The 19992-nt window shown below is 37.7% G+C and overlaps 1 protein-coding gene across 1 annotated transcript in view; it reads right to left on the bottom strand.

The window, feature by feature from the left end:
* Positions 1-422: 422 nt before the first annotated feature.
* Positions 423-19992, bottom strand: part of NUFIP1 (nuclear FMR1 interacting protein 1) — a gene marked incomplete at both ends in the record, with an annotated part of 53703 nt that continues 34133 nt past the window's right edge. The window contains 3 exons of the mRNA XM_080689463.1: positions 423-539; positions 2177-2412; positions 11352-11468. Of these exons, the coding sequence (XP_080545589.1) occupies positions 423-539; positions 2177-2412; positions 11352-11468 (470 nt within the window). The remainder of the gene's footprint in view (positions 540-2176; positions 2413-11351; positions 11469-19992) is intronic.

Genomic DNA, 19992 nt, shown 5'->3' with positions numbered 1-19992 from the left:
ACAACTCTTCCTCATCTTCATTAAAACAAAATGTATTTCTCTGCTTAACTTTGCTTAGCTGAATTAAGCTAATTTTAAAAGCTTTCTTTGTCACTACTACACCAGTATCTTTAATTCCCAACAGCAATCTTCCTTACACAAGAGCACTATATAAATACAAATAGAAGAGAAAAAATTTCCCAGAATATACTATATACAGTCCCAATAATACAGACACAGTCTTAAAAAATCAGTTTTGTATTTATTTGCATGTAATCAAAGGAAAGACTTGAAAAATCCAATATAATATCAAATGAGGCTTATAATTTACTAATCCAGTTTTTTAACCAAAAAAAAAAGGCTTTTGGTTTTCCTCCATTAAATTGAAGATGGTATATTTTATATGTTTCATATGCTTCAGCTATGTGTGTTGAAAAATACAACTATACATCTTCAGTTTTCACAGAATTAGTATCAAGTCCAAAAAAGTCTTTTTTGATGATGTATCGAACACACTGCAAAATCACATTTCTTTCATGTCGAATGTCTGGAGCTAGAAGCTAAAAAACAATTAAAAATTATTAAATGGTTAAAAAATATATTGGAAACACAATCTAAAATATTAAGTGTAGCTTGGCATGGTGGCACACACTTAGTAATCCCAGCATTCCAGAGGGTGAGAACAGAGGATCGCAGTTCAAGGACAGCCTCAGCTACTTAGTGAGGCCCTCCCCAACTTAGCAAGATCCTATTTCAAAATAAAGAATAAAAAATAGGCCAGGGAGTATAGCTCAGAGGTAGAATGCCCCTGGGTTCCATCCCCAGACCCACAAAAAATAATAAAATAAATAAATAAATAAATAAAATTAAGTGTGCCTTTCTTATATAAAGAATAGAGAAAATAAGGTGTGTATTATACTTACTAATTATTTTGTTAAAAACCCATGAAAGAACATTTCCTTTTTTTCCCCCCTGGGTCTGGGAGTGGAACCCAGGGGCATTCAACCTCTGAGCTACATCCCCTACCCTATTTTTTATTCTTTATTTTGAAACAGGGTCTCATTAAGTTGCGGAGGGACTCATTAAGGTCTCAGCTTCCTGAATGCTGGGATTGATTACAAGGCCAGCGTGTGTGTGTGTGTGTGTGTGTGTGTGTGTGTGTGTGTGTGTGTGTGTGTTTTACTGGGAATAAAACCCAGGTGCATTCTACACCTCCCAGCCCTATTTTTTGTCCTTTTTTACTTATTTATTTTTTTGTAGGTCTGAGGATGGAACCCAGGGGCATTTGACCTGTAAGCTACACCCACTGCTCTATTTTTTATTCTTTATTTTGAAACATGGTCTCACTAAGTTGCGGGCCTCACTAAGTAGCTGAGGCTGGCTGTAACCACAACCCTCCTATCTCAGCCTCCTAAATGCTGGGATTACAAGCGTGCACTACCATGCCCAGCTACAACTAGCTTTTTAAACAGCATAAATGCTTACACTTGGGGTCCTCTCTAGGAATATCTAGCAAAGGACACGAAAACTGATGTAAAAGTCTGCAATCTTTCAATCTAAAAATCATGTCAAAGAGAATCCACTTAGCTGGGCACAGTGGCACTTGCCTGCAGTCCCAGCTACTTTGAAGTCTGAGGCAGAAAGATCTCCTGAGCCCAGAAATTAACATATGAAGACCCCAGTCTTAAAAACATAATAAAAATCATTTAGATTTGTTAAATATAGTAACACTGGGACCAGGTGTGATGGTGCACACCTGCAATCTCTGTACTTGGGAGGCTGAGACAGGAAGATCACAGGTTTAAAGTCAACCTCAGTGACTTAATAAGTTGTACCCCCAAACACAAACTTAGTAAGAGAGTCTTTCAAAATAAAATAACACTTACTTAGTAAGTAAAAAACAAGCAGATTTTTAAATAGTGGGTTGGTATACATTATTTCCTTACCAACCATTCAAACCTACGTTCTTTTGATTTTCAGCAGTTTTGAAAACTGTAATTATACCACACTTACTGAATACAGCCATATGCCAAAAGAAGTTTTAGAATTAAGAGATAGAGACCAGTCTCTGAGATCCACATGCCTCTGGTAACCTGAAAACATACACATAATAGCGAACCCCAATGGCCCTACCTTGATAAAATGAGAACACAAACATTACAGTAAAAAAAATAAAAAAATAAAAAAAATCATTTACCATTTCCAGGAGATATGGATGATGTGTTCTTGGTTCAAATAATGTTTTGTAGTTGCAATTATCTTTTTTCCTCTTAAGGTTTGTCTTTTTAAAAGGTTTCTTTTGATTCTCACACTTGGCTCCTGAGAATTTTCTAACAGTTGCCTTGACATCTTGTCTTGGATTCTCGGGAGGAGTACTGCTACGAAGAACTTGGCTTTCTGCCAAACTGTCTACTTCAGTCTTAATAGGAGTTTCTAAGAATGATAAAAAAAAAAACACACAAAAAAACAAAAGCAGAAGTTTCAAAACTACAAAGAAAGTCACAAAATCATCCCAATAATCATCCCAACTGTATTATTAGCTACTTAATAACTAAAACTGTAAAAGTTTTATAAGGCATTTATAATGTATCCCAATATTTCTCAAATTGGAAACAACTGCCAAGAATTGAGGAGACACTACAAAGAGCATAGAAAGTGATCTCTACGCAGGAAATAATACCAGATGGAAACTTGGACCTACACAAAGGAATGATGAATGCTAGAAACAGTATATAGATAAACTAAAAAAAACTTATTTGCAAAAACATTTAAAGGACAATTAGCCATTTAAAGTAAAACCATGATATATGATTTAGCACGATGGGAAAAAGAAGGAAAATGTTAAATATAGTGCTACAGAATCTTAAATTGCAGCCAGGTATGGTGACGCACTCCTGTAATCCCAGTATTTGGGAGACTGAGACAAGATCACAAGTATGAGGACAGCCTCAGCAAAGTAGTAAGACTCTCATCAACCTAAGCAATACCCTGCTTAAAAATAAAAATAAAACAGGACTGGGGTTATAGCTCAGAGTTAGACTGCCCATGGATCCAATCTCCAGTATCATACCTGTACCAGTATTGGGAATGGCCTAGGAAAATTTGAGAAAGCTATGATTATTAATATATTTCAAAAATTGGGTGAGGGGCAAATTTGTGCAAGGACTTGGTTTCTGCCTAAAAGCAGGCAACTATTCCAATGTAAATTAACCTAGCTAAAAGCAATTAACAAGTCAACAAGAGAGAACTAGGCCTTTCTCTAAAGACAGATCTACATGATTGGATAAACTAGCTAAGATGGTAGGAGGGGTCAACCTACAAGAAAGGAAACACCTAGCCCCACCTGGCTGGGGGAGGTACCTTACAGGATAAGGGGAGGTACCTTACAGGGACGTTCACCACATCAGAATTGCGTAAACAAGATGGAGGTCATGGGTATAAAAATTCCGGTCCGCGTGCTGTATCTGGGGAGTGGTGAGTTGGCTTGGGCCACGCTCCCCCACTCATGCTATTTTGGCATGGGGCTGTAACTATTTTCTGTATTTCTATTTTTTTGTATTTCTATGTTTTTAATAAACTTATTTAAATCTTCAACAACTGTTTAAGCTATGCATATTTATTCTTAGCTTAGGACAAGAACCCACATTTGTTTGTTTTTTTTCCCTGTGTTTGGGTTGTTTTGGGTTCTGCTGTGGTTTGAGGGAAAGTGTGTCCGGGACCCTCGCAGGGGTTCCTGGGGAACAGTTTCCCCAAACCATATTCTCCCAAACTGTAACAATACCAAAGGAAAAAAAAAAAAAAAAAAAAAAACCCAACCAAACAAAAACCCAAAAACTTAAATTGCATGTGAGGTGAATAGTATAATTTAAAAGTACACATGAAAAGTTAAAGTTGCATATTATAAACCCCAGACTAAGGGCTAAAAATTAAGACAAAGAGGTACAGCTTATAAACCAATATTTGCACTGCCCTAAAAATGTAGGTTGACCCCAAATGAAGGGAGAAAAAAAAAATAGATGAGACAAATAGAAACAAATCCTATCAGTCAATATATTATTTGTAAATGGTCTAAACATTTCACTTAAAAGGCAGAGATGGCCGGGCTTGGTGGTGCACACTTGTAATCCCCGTGCTTGGGAGGCTGAGACAGGAGGATCACACAGGTTCAAAGCTAGCTTCGGCTACTTAGGCTCTCAGCAACTTAGTGAGACCCTGTTTCCAAATAAAATATAAAATAGGTCTAGGAGTATAGCCTGGGGGTAGGAGAAAAAAAAAGGCAGAGATGGTCAGAATGGAAGAATAAGACCCAATTATTTAATTAAACCAAATTGAAAAACATACATACACACTAAATTAAAATTCAGACAGTCCTTGATTTACACGGTTACCAAGGAACCATAAAAAGTACAGACTGCCTATAAAAAGTCACAAATTTAAAAGTAAAATCATAGAAGACACCATGCATACAAGAAAGCTGGAATGGCTATATAAATATCCGATTTTTAAAAAGACTTCAAAACAAGGAGGGATCACCAGGAATGAAGAAGGAGAGTTTATAATACTCAAAGGTTCTATTCATCAGCTAGTCAGGGTGGCCTATAATCCCAGTGTTTAGGAGGGTGAGACAGGAGGACTGTAGCAGGTTCAAGGCCAGTATGCAGTAACTTAGCAAGATCCTACTTGTAAATTAAAAAAAAAAAGGGGGCTGGGGGTGTAGATAAGAGGTAGAATGCTCCTGGGCTCAATCCCCAGGACCAAAAAAGACAGAAAGAAGGGAAAAAAAAAAAAGAAGAGAAAGAAAAAAAAGAAAAAGAAAGGGCTCTATTCATCAAGAATACAAAATAGGCTGGGCCTGGTGGCGCACACTTGTAATCCCAGCATTTGGATGAGACAGGAAGATCTTGGTTCAAGGTCAGCCTCAGCTACATAGTGAGACACTTTGCAACTTGGTGAGATCAGCTACTTAATAAGGCACTTTGTAGCTCAGTGAGACCCTGTTTCAAAATAAAGAATAAAAAACAAAATAGGGTTGGGGGTATAGCTTTGAGGTAGAATGCCCCTGGGTTCCAACCCCAGTACTGCAGAAGAAAAAGAAAAATAGAAAACAATAATACCCAGTAACAGCTTTTCATTATGTGTGCAGTGGAAGCTCATGAAACTGAAAAGAGAAATAAATCCATTTTTGTGACCAGAGACTAGAGCTTCCTCCATTCTCTGTAACTGAAAAACAATTAGAAAATAAGTAGAAAATAAGTAGAGGACCTAAACTCCACTAACAATGAACTCAAACTGACAACTCAACCCAATACATATTTTGCCAAGTTCTCATAAATATGCACCTTGGGTGGGGCCACAGAATCACGTCTCAGTCAAAAGAAGAAATTGAAAGCAGACAGAGTTATGTTTTTTGACCATAACAGAAATGAATTAAAATCATTACCAGGAAACTAGCTACACAACCCTCAAATATTTGGAAATCAAATAACACACTTCTAAATAATTGCAATACTATAAAATATCTATTTACTCTTCCTCTAATAGTCCTGTCATTCGACTTAATTCTTAGAATCTTCTAAGTGATAATTATCTCTTTGTATGCTAGTCAGTTGATTGATGGTTGGCAGCCCCTAGATAGTTTCAGGATGGGGGATGAGTACTGCAAAGAGCAAGGCTTATACAGTTAGGACTTTCCGTCCTATTCCCCAATTTCCAGGGAGAAGAGAGGGGCTGAAGGCTAAGTTGATCACCAAAGGCCAATGATTTAATTAATCATGACTATGTAACAAGAGTCTCTGTAAAAACCCAAAGGGACAGAGTTCAGAGAACTTCCAGATAAGAAAGCATAGAAGCTCTGCACTCCTTCCCCCATACCTTCTATCAATCTGTCCACTGATATTCTTCGTAATATCCTTTATCATAAACCAGTGACTATAAGTAGTAATTGTGTGTGTTCTGTGAGCTTCTTTAGCAAATTTATAGCCAATCAGAAGCAGAAATAAAACAACCTGGGATTTGCAATTAGCACCTAGGGAAAATTGTGGGAACTGAGCCCCTAATCTTTGAGATAATAACAGAATTACTTAGTGAGGCATTCCACAACTTTGTGAGACCCTGTTTCAAAATAAAGAATAAATAATAAGGCTGGGGGTGTCACATGGAGGTAGAATGCCTCTGGGTTCAATTCCCAGTACTGGGGGGAGAGGGATTTATTAGAGGAAACACAGTGTGCTATAGAACTGATTACTTGCTTGGTGTGCGAGAGAAAATACTCTACACATTTAGTCACAAAGGTTTTCTACATTGATGCTAAATGAGAATATATAAGGAACTGAGTTTGATTTTTCCTGATCTTATTATAAAATAGCTGACACATTAAGTAACAATAAAAGAAATTAGAAATGTTTTTCATGAAAGAAATTGGAAATTTTTTTGGAATTGTACCAGTATTGGGACTGGCCTAGGAAGATTTGAGAAAGCTATGATTATTAATATATTTCAAAAATTGGGTGAGGGGCAAATCTGTGCAAGGACTTGGTTTCTGCCTAAAAGCAGGCAACTATTCCAATGTAAATTAACATAGTTAAAAGTAATTAACAAGTCAACAGGAGAGGAGAACTAGGCCTTTCTCTATCTAAAGAGAGATCTTAGGAGAGGGGAACTAGGCCTTTCTCTAAGGACAGATCTACATGATAAGCCAGCTAAGATGGTAGGAGGGGTCGACCTCATAGACCTCATAAAAGGAAACACTTTGCCACACCTTGCTGGGGGAGGTACCTTACAGGATAAGGGGAGGTACTTTACAGGGACTTTCAGTACCTCAGGATTACGTGAACAAGATGGAGGTCATGGGTATAAAAATTCCAGTCCATGTGCTGTATCTGGGGAGTGGTGAGTTGGCCTGGGTCACCTTCCCCCTCATGCCATTTTGGCATAGGGCTGTAACTATTTTCTGTATTTCTATTTTCTATATTTCTATCTTTTTAATAAACTTCTTTAAATCTTCTGCAACTGTCCAATAAATAAGCTATGCATATTTAGCTTAGGACAAGAACCTGTGGTTTTTCTGTTTTTGGTCATTTTGGGTTTTGTTATGGGTTGGGGAAAAATGTGTCCAGGACCCTCGCAGAGGTTCCTGGGGAACAGTTTCCCCACAACCATATTCTCCCAATCCATAACAGGAATGAATAAAAATAAAAATGTGTCAAAAATTTTAAATGCAGCTAAAGCAGCATGTGAAGGCAAATGTAGAGCTTTGAATGGTCATAACAGAGATAAAGAAAATTTTTTGCGGGTCTGGGGATGGAACCCAGGGGAATTCGACCTCCAAGCTACACCCCTTACCCTAATTTTTTATTCTTTATTTTGAAACAGGGTCTCACTGAGTCACGCCCGGCTGAGATAAAGAAAAATTTTAAATCATTTATTAGCTGGGTGTGGTGGTACACACTTATAATCCCAATAATTGGGAGAGTGAAACAGGATATCAGGTGCGAGGACAACTTCAGCAATACAGCAAGACTCACACTTTCTATTATGCCCTTCCTCTTAACTAGCAACCTAGTTAAGACCTTCTTTCAAAACAAAACCACAAAATAAAAAGGATGGAGGTATAGTTTGGAAATAGAATGCCCCTGAATTCAGACCCCAGTACCACCAAATAAATTAATTAAACAAATAATTTAAGCTTTTATAGTAGTAATAAGGTAGAAAATGAGTAAAGAGAAAATAATAGTGAAAATCAATGACAAATAATAGAGATCAATGAAGCCAGAAGTTGGTTCCTTGAAAAGAGTAATAATAAATATCAAGCAAGACCAAGTAAGAAAAAATAGGGAAAAATACAGTTAAAAGAAGTGTATGGTAAATGTTAAAAATGCAGACTCTGCGCTGCTTGTAATCTGCAGCTTGGGAGGCGGAGACAGGAGGATCGCACAGGTTTGAGCCAGCTGCACTGGCTTGAGAGACCCTGTTTCCAAATAAAAATATATACTTAAAAAAAAAAAAGGGTCTGGGAGTGTAGCCCGGAGGTAGAAGGGTTTCCAGGAACCCCAGTACCACCAAAAAAAAAAAAAAAAAAGTGCAGACTCTGGTGCTAAACTCCCCAGTTCGAGTCCTTGTCCCTTCTCTTACCAGCGGTGTAACCTTGGGGCAAGCTACTCATCTCTGCCCACATTTGCTCATTTACACAATGGAGACAACTTGTGGTACTGACTTCACGAGATTGTTGCATTAATTGAATAAGTAAAGTATATACAACAGTGCCTGGTAGAGTAAGTACTATGAGAATTTGCCATGATGATACTGGTGATGGTGTTCCTTCCAAAATGATGGGAAATACAAAAGAAGAGAAAAGCAACCATAGAAGAATAGAGCTAAAAATCCCTAAAGCAATGGTTTGGGGAGTTCAAAACTATGGATAAGATAATTAAGGGCAAAAAAGAAAAACCAGGGCACCACTTTCTATTATTCCCTTCCTCTTCAAGTATTAATCACTCAATCCAGGAACATAAGGGACAAATGAACCAGAGGTTGTGATGCGGATTTTCTGCTAAGGATGAGTGGTGGGACTATTTATATTTTTCTCTTTCTTGAGGTTTATGTTTCCAATATCACATATTAATGTATTGTTCGTTAATTAAAATAAATTTAAATAATCCATTCAATTCTTTCAAATCACTCTTTGGTTTGTGGCCTTTTGAATCAATTTCCAGTTTGGAGGTCTTGTCATAGCTCAACCAGTGTGAAGAAATACAGTTTTAGGGAGTTGAAAAACCCAGGTCAGACAACACATCAACTCACTTAGAAATATCTTTCACTGAAATTTGCATCCTAATTTATGTATTAATGATTCTGACACCCCCAGATATGAGCATAATCTCTTCTTTTGCTTCCGTCTTGCTTGAGGGACCATTTCCTGTTTATTCTATCCTGCAGCCCAGAATTAAAACTCAAAGCTAAAGATTTGCTACTCATTGGATGGCTTAATAATGCAATTTAAACAATTACAAAATAATTATTAAGACGTAGGAATATGAAGCAAAGGCATTCTCCTTTAAGCAGATCATTTAAAATAATCAGTCAGGATTAATTCATATAAAATCAAATACATAGTTTATATCCCGTTATCTATAACGGAAAAAGCTATGCAACACTGTTCAGGAAGACAGCAAATAGCACACAGAGAAAGGCTTTAAGGAAAGGCAATATAGCTGGCTTTAGAATCTTAAGTCCCCAAACCGAAATTTTACATCAGCCGTCACATATTAGCATAGCAAACTTATCTTTTCTAAGCTTGAGGTTCTATAAAATATAGGCATGAGATCCCAAAGATTCCTCCAGTTTCCATTCTTCTTTCCAATTTATAAAATGGTAGCAGTCTCAAAATGAAGACAAGAGTATAAAAGTATTAAATGTTGCATTTGAAGAGAGAAGAAAGCACTATTTCACCTTGTTTATAAGGGAATCAGTAATTTGGTAATAGTTTTCTTTCTTATCATCTGTTATAAATACAACTGATAGGTAGGAAATGTAATATGTGTTTAAAGAATAACTCTGTCTTCTTATCAGTATATTGGAAACAAGAGTAAGAAATAAATACTGTTTTTCTTAAAAGAAAAGAAGCGGCAATCATCTGTTAAGGAATACTCTGAAAAAGCCAAAATAGTTTATATTTCAAAATTTGAGTAGCTTTTAACAAGCTACCAGAATAAGCCACAGCCCATTAAGAAAAAGAAGAAACAAATTCCTATATTACAGATAGATGGAAACATCATGTTTCTTACTAAAGCACAATTCCTCCTTAATCAGTATCCTCCAACTACACAAACACTGATTATCTCTAGCCTAGTCAACAATAAAAATGCTTCCATCTTCATCCAATTACATTCAAAGCTTCCTTTCATTCTATATCAATACTTAGACCCTGTATTCTTATTCTCAGAACAGCTTTTACTCTGATTACACAAATCCTGAGATACATACACATGAATTATCTCACAGTTGGTAGAGCCTACATAAAATTGCTACACAGACCCGGGTTGTTTCTGTGGGCAGGGGATGTGGCTAAGTGGCAGAGTGCTTGCCTATCATGCACAAGGCCCTGGGTTCAATCCTCAGTACTGCCAAACAAAACAAAAGAGAAAGAAAAAAAACCCCACAGACTCAGATTTCTGCAACAGCAGGACATAAGCTTATCCCCTCAACATATGCTGTATTATTGATATAATAAACCTTAGAGTAATAAACCTCAGAGTAAAACGTGTCATACAGCATAAGATCAATAGCCTACTCATAGCCTTTGTGGGTGGCCCTAAGAAAGATGCTGCAGGAGATTCAACTAGCTTATCATAAATTTCACAATAAGGTCCTATGCACTATCATCTGTAACACCATCTTTAAAGGTAAAACATATATTCTGAATATCACTGACTTCTCAGAAAGACTCTTGAAAAGATTTGATTTCTTCCAATCTTAAATCACATATACAACCACAAGTACAGCTTGCTGTGTTTTCCTAATGAGATAATTTCTGTAAATGTGCTTATAAAGAGCAATATACCATGTCAACATTAAAATTTTTTCATTATTCTTTTTGTCAAAAAGAACCTTTCTCCACCTAACAATGATACTATAAACATGTTAAGACAAGCATTGTTGAGGACAGAGAATAAATTAACTTCCTTCTTGTTATTTCTTTTAGAATTTTCTTCAATTCCATTAGTGGACAGTTTCCCTTTTCCTTCCTATTATTTCACTGTCATCATATTACTTTTTACTCTTTCCTCCCAGAGTAGCAATGCATTTCTCTATTACCCCAGCTTTCCTTTACTGCATGTTAACTTTACTTTTTTTTATTTTTTTTTTTTTATTTTTTAGTGGTACTGGGGTTTCTGGAAGCCCTGCTACCTCCAGGCTATACTCCCAGACCTATTTTTTAATATTTTTATTTGGAAACAGGGTCTCTTAAGCCAGCGCAGCTGGCTGCGCAATCCTCCTGTCTCCGCCTCCCAAGCGCAGGGATTACAAGTGTGCGCCACCACGCCCGGCGTTTAACTTTACTTCTTAACGAAACAAAAAAGGAATTTGAAGATCAAATAAAGAATATGCATCCTGGCTGGACATGGTGGTACATGCCTGTAATCCCAGTACTTGGAAGGCTAACACAGCAAGATCATGGGTTTGAAGAGAGCCTCAACAACTTAGTAAGACCCTATTTCCAAAAAAAGAATAAAATAGGGCTGGGTTCAATCCCCAAAACGACAAGCAAATAAAAAAAAGAATATGCATCCTGGATGTTATTTACGTAAGTATGCACCAATATAAAGCAGCAAAATAGAGCACACCTCACTGTACCAACAGAAGTCATGACTCACCTTCTGGCTCACTCTCCGACCCTGACAAACTGCCATAGCTGCTCATCAGAGAGCACAAGGCGGGCGTCACTTCCTTAGGTATGACTGTACGTTGTGGTTTCTCCTCCTTATCAGACTCTAAAATCAAAGGGGAAAGAACATAGATTCAGCATAAAAACATCTACCACCCTAAAAAGGCAAGTCAATAGGCTTTTCCATCTATGAACAAAAATAAAGTAATTTCTGATCATCTCCTTTATCTCCCCCTAACTATGATTCCAGAATGGCTGAATGTTTTCTCCTTGGCTAAAATCTTGAGCAAAGAAGCTGGCTGCTAAAGAGAAGACAGAAAGATGAATGTGAGTATATACACACAGCTCAGTTAACTTACGATGCTTCACAGGCTATGAAATTTGGGCCTTCCCTAAATTAGCTTTAGTAAATATCAGTTAATATAAACATAATTAAATTAATGTTATTATGATTAATACTAACTATACTATTGATATTAATATAATTAAGTTGATATAATTATAATACAAATTAATAACAATTAGTAGTTTTTGCTAGTAATTTATTGGTAGTTGAAAAGCCAAAAATTTCTTCAATTTTACTGGATCAGGCTCATTAACTTTAAAAATTAGATTTAGAAAGCTGGGTATGGTGGTGCACGCTTGTAATCCCAGCATTTGGGAGGTGGAGACTGGAGGATCTCAGTTCGCAGACAGCCTCAGCTAATTTAGGGAGGCCCTTTGCAACTCAGTGAGACCCTGTTTCAAAATATAAAAACACGCTGGGTGTGGTGGCGTGCGCTTGGGAGGCAGAGACAGGAGGATCGTGCAGGTTCGAAGACAGACTCGCTGGCTTAAGAGACCCTGTTTCCAAATAAAAATATATTAAAAAAAAAATAGGTCTGGGAGTGTAGCCCGGAGGTAGAAGGGTTTCCAGGAACCCCAGTGCCACCAAAATAAATAAATAAATAAATAAATAAATAAATAAATAAATAAATAAATAAATAAATGATTTAGGAATAAATCAAATATAAAACTTATCTACCCCCTTTGTTGTTTCTAAAACTAGTTTCCAAGAGCCAAATAATATTTAAACCACTCTACAGGCTTGGTCAAAGCGTTTGTTTTACTGAAATGAATCCGCCCTAAAGTTTTTATTATTGAAAACTTCTAAGAACTTAAGTAAACAAGCCAACCATGAGAATTTAGCAAGTACCTAAGAGCCTGCCAAAGGTAAAGTGTTTGATCAGAACCCAGAAACCTAGCTGTAGCCCCAGGACACCACCTATTACATTCATTTTTGGCAGCTCTAAAAACATATTAACTCTATTGTAGACAACCAATAAAAATAAAACCTGACCAAAGACAATAAATAAGTAGCTTGTCTATTTAATGAACCAGTTCAACCCACAACAGGAAATGTTTCAAGATAGAGCACGTCATGTTCACCAAGACAGTCTAGTAGAAAGCAAAACATGCCACTAGGAAGGGACGCTACCCGTCCACATGAATGCCATCTTCTGCTGAAGAGACACCCTGTCCTGTCCTCCACCCCGTACTACCCAGCACTACCTCCCACAACTGCTGCCTTTTCTGTTTTAAGCTAGGTTATTACTTTTTCTTCTACATTAATAAAGATAAAATATGCAGTTAGTTAGTTTATTTAGGTACTGGGTTTTGAACTCAGAGGCATTCTACATTTGAGCTACAACCCAGCCCAATTTTATTTCTTCTTTGAGAACAGGGTCTCACTAGGATGATTTGAGACTCACTACTTGCTGAGGCTGGCCTCAAACTTGTGATCCTCCTTTTTCAGCCTCCCATGTACAGGGATTACAGGTATGTCCCACCATCCCAGTCCAATATGCAGTTTATATATATGTTATAAGTGGGTTGAGCAGAAATCTACCACCATGTTAGTACTGATATTATTCATTCATTGTTTGAATGATCAAAGACCAAGCAGTAGTATTTCCTTCTAAGACCCAAAGAGAGGAATCAAAAAGTACAACAGCTGAATGTTATGCTCTTTAAAAACATGATCTCAAGCCAGACTTGGTGGCGCACACTTGTAATCTCAGCATTTGGGAGGCTGAGACAGGAGGATTGCGATTTGAGGGCAGCCTCAGCTACTTAGTGAGGCCCTACCTGCACCTTAGTGAGAGACTGTTTCAAAATAAACAATAAAAAATAGGGCTGGGGGTGTAACTTGGAGGAAGCATGCCCCTAGTTCCATCCCTGGTACCACAAAAAAAGTAAAAATAAGCCGGGCGTGGTGGCGCACGCTTGTAATCCCAGCCTTTGGGAGGCAAAGACCGGAGGATTGCGGTTCACGGACACCCTCAGCTACTTAGTGAGGCCCTCTGCAACTTAGTGAGACCCAGTTTCAAATAAAAGAATAAGGATGTATTCATTTCGAGTCACCCCCCGCCACGCCATTTTAGCACGGGGCTGTATTTCTATTTTCTGTATTTCTATCTAATAAACTTCTTTAAATCTTCAAAAAAAATTTAGAGAATAAGAAAACCAGAGCAGGGGATGCAGCTTGAAGGTCAAATTCCCCTGGGTTCCATCCCCAGACTCGCAATAAATAAATAAATAAATAATCACATTTCATTTAATCCCTATGAAATAACCTATGACTTTGACTATTAGCTACATGTGATAAAACTGAAACTCAGAGAATTTAAGTAAATTTCCTTCAGGTAACATAACTATAAAATAGTTGAGCCTAATGAGTTTGAATACTTCCTAAAGATTATAAATATAAAGTCTTTTAAAATGAAGCCACTATATGCTTTTTTTTTTTTTTTTTTTTTTTTTTTTGCAGAACTAGGGACTGAACCTAGGGGGCATTCTACCTCCAGCCCTATTTTTTATTCTTATTTTTGGAACAAGGTCTCACTAATGTGCAGAGGGCCTAAGTAGCTAAGGCTGGCTATAAACCTGTGATCCTCCTGTCTCAGCCTCCCAAATAAGTACTGGGATTACAAGTGTGCACCACCATGCTCGGCTCCAAAATGTATTCTTGGCCAACAATAATTTTAATAATGTCTTATTTTAGCCGGGCATGGTGGCACATGCTTGTAATCCCTGCGCTTTGGGAGGCTGAGACAGGAGGATCATGCAGGTTTGAAGCCAGCCACAGCTGGCTTAAGAGACCCTGTTTCCAAATAAAATATAAAATAGGTCTGGGAATGTAGCCTGGAGGTAGAAGGCCCTGGGTTCCATCCCCAGTACCACCCAAAAAAAAAAAAAAAAAAAAAAAAAAAAATCTTATTCTAGCCATAGCTCCATTATTTTCCCCTTTAAAACTCCATGTAGCTGAGCTGGGTGTGGTGGCGCATGCTTATAATCCCAGCAATTGGGAGGCTGAGACAGGAGGATCACACGGGTTCAAAGCCAGCCTCAGCTGCTTAGTGAGGCTCTCAGCAACTTAGTGAGACCCTGTTTCCAAATAAAATATAAAAATGGGTCTGGGAGTATAGCCCGGAGGTAGAAAGCCTCTGGATTCCACCCCCAGTACCACCAAAAAAAACAAACAAACAACAAAAAAAACCCAGCTATTTGATTAAAAAAAATTACCAGGGAAATCTTCTGGGCCTGAAATTTCTACCTGTCTGACTCAGTCCAGAATCTATTCTAACCTCTTTTTCAGGCCCACCACACCAGTCAACTTTTTCTTTCAAGTTTCCCTGTGTCATCTGTGTTGGCATAATTTCTTGGTTCTCATCTTCTTTAACAAAAAGGCAATGATCACGTTCTACTTTTTAAAACCTTCTTCACGTGGCTGCTAGAATCCCTTCATTTAGTCTCTTTTCTCAGTTTCCCTACTGAACTCTCCTCACTGACCAACTTCTAAAATTACTAAGTGCCCCCAGATCCAAATGAAAGCGACCTCTTATTCTCTTTGTGACTCCCTTTCCTGTGTATCATGCCTTCTAAAATCTTAAATCTTCCCCTTAATTTCAACATTTCTATTTAGATATCAATTATCTCCAACATGTCCAAAAACAAACATTTGATTTCTACTTAGAACATACCCTCTAGTATTTGCCATCTCAATAAAGGCCAACTCTTTCTTGAAGGTTAAGCCAAACACCTAGCAATCATACATGACTCTTCTTTCTCATTCCTACCATAACCATCCAACCTACAACTGCTGACAGCTCTATTTTGAAAATAAACCCGGAATCATACTTCTTCTCACTACTTTCATCACAACCCTCATCCAAGGCGATGTTTCTTTCCTGGACAATTCTACTGGCATCCTAAAAGGTCCCCTGGTAGGACTGCCCACTCCTCCTTATAGTCTACAAATCTCTACCCAACTGCGTCTCAGCCTTCTGGCTAAGGTCAAGTGTAGTATCTGTTGCTATCAGTTTAAATTTCCACCCAAACCCCCAAAACCGACATTATCTCTCTGCTCAACCTCGGTGTCAAATCCCAGGACTTCCCCCTGCCTACACAGCTGGCCTGCCTTGCCTGGCCCTGCACTTGTAGCCAAGCCTAGCTTTCTCCTTGGCTTACACCACAACTCAGCTGCTCTCTGGCCAACATAAAGCACGTTCTCCCCAGATGCCTGCAATGCTGCTCTCTGCTGTGTGAGTGTACAGCACTCAAATTTCTCACCTTCAGACCGCCTTCACTGACCACTCCACATAAAACAGCAGACCTTCTCCCAACACCATTTTCCTATCCTATTACTCAGCTTTATAAAACGTACATCAACCAAACATATTATGAATTTGTTTGCCATCTTTCCCCCAACCAGAATGGCGCTATAGGACAGAATGGTTTTGCTTTGTATTCTCAGACCCGAGAACAGCATATAGTACTCAAGAAATATTTGAAGAAGAACATATTGTTAAATAAGACTAGTCTGAAAAGGTTAATCAGCATATCATTAACAGAGGCCATCTTTGCAAGTTAAGGAAGTTGGTTGTTGATTTTGTGCTTTTCATTTTTCTTCCAATTTTCACTACTACTTTTGCAGTCATCAAATAATAGAAAAAGAAAAAACAAAGGGGAATAAATCCTGGGAGAACAGTACTCTACATAATTCAATTCAAGAAGCACAGAGCGAGGCTTTACCTGGCCTACAGTCTTGTATGTATGTATGTATGTATGTATGTATGTATGTATGTATGTATGTATTTTTAGTAGTACTAGGGCTTGAACACAGGGGTGGTCTACACTTGAGCTACAATCTGGTTCCTTTTATTTTTAGAGAAGATCTGGGCTGGCCTCTAACTTGTGATCCTTTGGCCTTAGCCTCCCAAAAGTAGCGTGATTGCAGGTGTGCATCATCATGCCCAGATCCCCTTTTTAGTTTTCTATCTTGAAACAATTCTGAATTTATACAAATGTTACAAAAACAAGAGTTCCCAGACGCTTCATCCTGCTTTTCTGTTATCATCTTACATAACTAAAGTACATTTATCATAACTAGCAAATTTACACTGCTGCCATACTAAGACTGAAACAACAACCCCTTGAGTTAGCTAGTAAGCTGAATATACAAGGAAATCAAGATATCACTAGTATGGAAATGTAGGGACAAGAAGCCGTACTCAAAACTGTAAACTGGGAGACTCCAAATGAAGCATTTTCCCTTTCAAAGATTATAAATCCCTAATTCAAAGCAACTACACAATCACTGAGAGTGCACATACCATCAACTACAAAGGGAAGGTGAGCTCAGGCAAGGATTTTCTAAGCATGATCAGAGACCAGAACTGCTGTCTTGTCTAAATGAGGGTGCTAATGTTTGGATTAAGTACTGAGCCAGAAAAGGCAAAAATTGGAAGGAACTGGGAGAACTTTGTTATTTATTTATTTTTAGAACTTTATTCTTAAAGTGAGATTAGTGCTAAAAGCGTTAACTGCCATGTAAGAGCACTGGGCCGTGTTATTACAATATCAACACACAACTGACAGCTTGCAAAATTGGATCTTAGGGTTGGCTGGCTCTGGCCCAACATAAAGGAAGCTGCTTCCAAACAAGTGGAAAACCTCTATTATCGAATGAAAATACCAAGAATATTAGGACATGTGAAAAAAAAGATGGCATATTATAGTTTCCTGTATGTAGACCCGGAGTAAAAAGCCAAAGAACCTCTGGCTTAAAACACTGACTTGGAAAATGTTGAAGTCCAGAAAAAATCCCAGGTAAAGGATGGCATAACTTTAAATGGCATCTTTCCTACAAAATTAAGTTACCATCATTTGATGGTTGATATTTTTATTTCCTAGAGAATAATATATCTTTTTTCTTTTTTTGTGTGTGGTGCTGGGGATGGAACTCAGAGGCTTTCTACCTTTGGGCTACACTCCCAGACCTATTTTGTGTTTTATTTGCAAACAGGGTCTCACTAAGTTACTGAGAGCCTCACTAAGTTGAGGTTGGCTTCGAACATGTGCGGATCCTCCTGTCTCAGCCTCTTAAGTACTGGGATTACAAGTGTGCGCCACCATGCCTGGCAATAATATATACTTTTTAGTTTATAAAATTATAAATGTATAGCCCCTATGGCTTTAATATTCAATAAAATGTCTATCTCTAACTGCTACATACATCCCAGGGACTTTGGGAATAGCCTCTTTTTTTTTATTTCATTGTATGAGATGTGTTATAGTACCAAAAGATAAAATCCTCTCTCGAAGTGCTATTGTAGTGGGTTCCTTAAATATATAATGGAAGCCAGGCACAGTGAAGCAGGCCTGTAATCTTAGTACTTGGGAGGCTGAGATAAGAGGATTGTAGGTTCAAGGCCAGCCTCGGTAATTAGACTTTTATCAACTTAGTGAGAATCTGTTTCAAAATAAAAAACAAAACACTGGAGCATTAGCTCAGAGGTATAATGCTCTACAGATATATCTATACATATGGAGAAGGTAAGAGGTGTTCATATGGAAAAACTTCTAATACTTTTTGAGAAGGTGATCAAGTATAGTGAGCTTTGTAACTGCCCTAAGAATAACTACATCTCTACTCAAATTGTGGATTTCAAATGCCATTCCCCCAGTGAAACCAGGGCCTTGTAGAGAAATGGCTGATTCTAGGGTTGGGATACAAAAACACAAAATGAGCCTAGAGTAATTTGTTATCAAGGTCACACATTGCAAATCTGAAGTATGTGGGTTCTAAATGATTTTTGTGAGTGTGGTCCTGGGAGACTGAACTCAGCTGGCTTTTATCTCTGAGCTCAATTTTATTTTTTATTTTGAAACAGGGTCTCAGTACTTGCTGAAGCTGGTCTCGAACCTGCAATCTTCCTATCTCAACCTCCCAAGTATTGGAATTACAAATATGCTCCACCATGCACTGCTTAAGCTCAGGTTTTTGTTTTTGTGGTTTTTTTTTTTTTTTTTGCTGGTGCTGGGGATCCAACCTGGGTCCTTGTATATGCTAGGCAAGTGCTCTACCACTGAGCTACATTCCCTGCCCCTAAAATTTTTTGAAAGAAAAAACAAATTCAGTGACCAAACAGTAAACTCAGCACTGGCTCAAAATATCATCTCTTTTCTGGCTCTCTACAGGAATAAGGAGGTGACTTTTATAAACTCTCACTTCTCACCTCTCCTAGACTCATACAATATTTTTTAAACAAATACAGACTTCACACTTAGAAGACATGCAACGTATTAGTGGAGCCAGACACCTAAGTTCAAATTCTGGCTCCATCAACTAAGAGTATGACTAAGGTAAATTACTTAGTCTCTATGTCCCCAATTTGCGACTCCTAAAACAGTAGTCACAATAATACATACCAACAAAGGCCGCTGTGAGGAAGAGTTAACATACATAGACCATTTGGAGCCTAAGTACCTTATTCAGTAAGTTTTAGTTGATGTTAAGATAATCTGTTATTTCCATTTGTACTATACTTTATTATACACAGCCCAACATTAAATTGTTCCAATATTCTTTCCCATCTTAATTCAGTCAATTCATCAGTTATCCCTCCGTTTTTTTGTTTGTTTTTGTTTTTGTTTTTTTTTTGGTCATTTGTTAAGTCCAATAGCTTGCCAGTAACTTGAAAGCACCTGTTATTCAAATTGAACAAACTGGACTCAAACCCAAGATGTACCATCAGTCCACTCACTAATATTCTGTGGGTATTCCTCTGCAGTATGAAGCGTCTGCGATTAGATAAAAGCCTTACAATGTTACAGGAGGGGAAGGTGTATAAATATTTACAAACTTTCATTTTTCTGAAGGGAAGATGGAGTGAAAATGGAGACTGAATACTATCTGTGTAGGACAGCAATATATTCATTTTGCAACTTAAAAGCAAGAGTCAACTTGTTCTATAAGTTAGAGGGAATTCAAGGATAACTTATAAACATATATAAATATATCCTGTGCTCTACGGAAGAATACTACTACACAATACAATTAATTAATGCCATTTTCCCAAGGAGATCATGCTTGTGTGCAAGAACATAAGTACTGGTTTGTAGGCAGGAGAAAAAATTCACACAATCAGAATATTCAAAACAATCCTGACAAAATTCCCATGGTACTTTGAAAATTATCCACAAATAAAATCTTTCTCTCAGGTAACCCCCCTTCCCAAGACTCAGAAAAAAAAAAAAAAAAAGTTCTAAAATGAGGTTTAGAATAAAATATTCCTCTTGAAAACAAA

Source organism: Muscardinus avellanarius (assembly GCF_963383645.1).
Source record: "Muscardinus avellanarius genome assembly, chromosome: 2".
NCBI classification, from domain to species: domain Eukaryota; kingdom Metazoa; phylum Chordata; class Mammalia; order Rodentia; family Gliridae; genus Muscardinus; species Muscardinus avellanarius.
The sequence above is the reverse complement of the archived record's forward strand: the minus strand, read 5'-3'. Positions and strand labels throughout refer to the sequence as shown.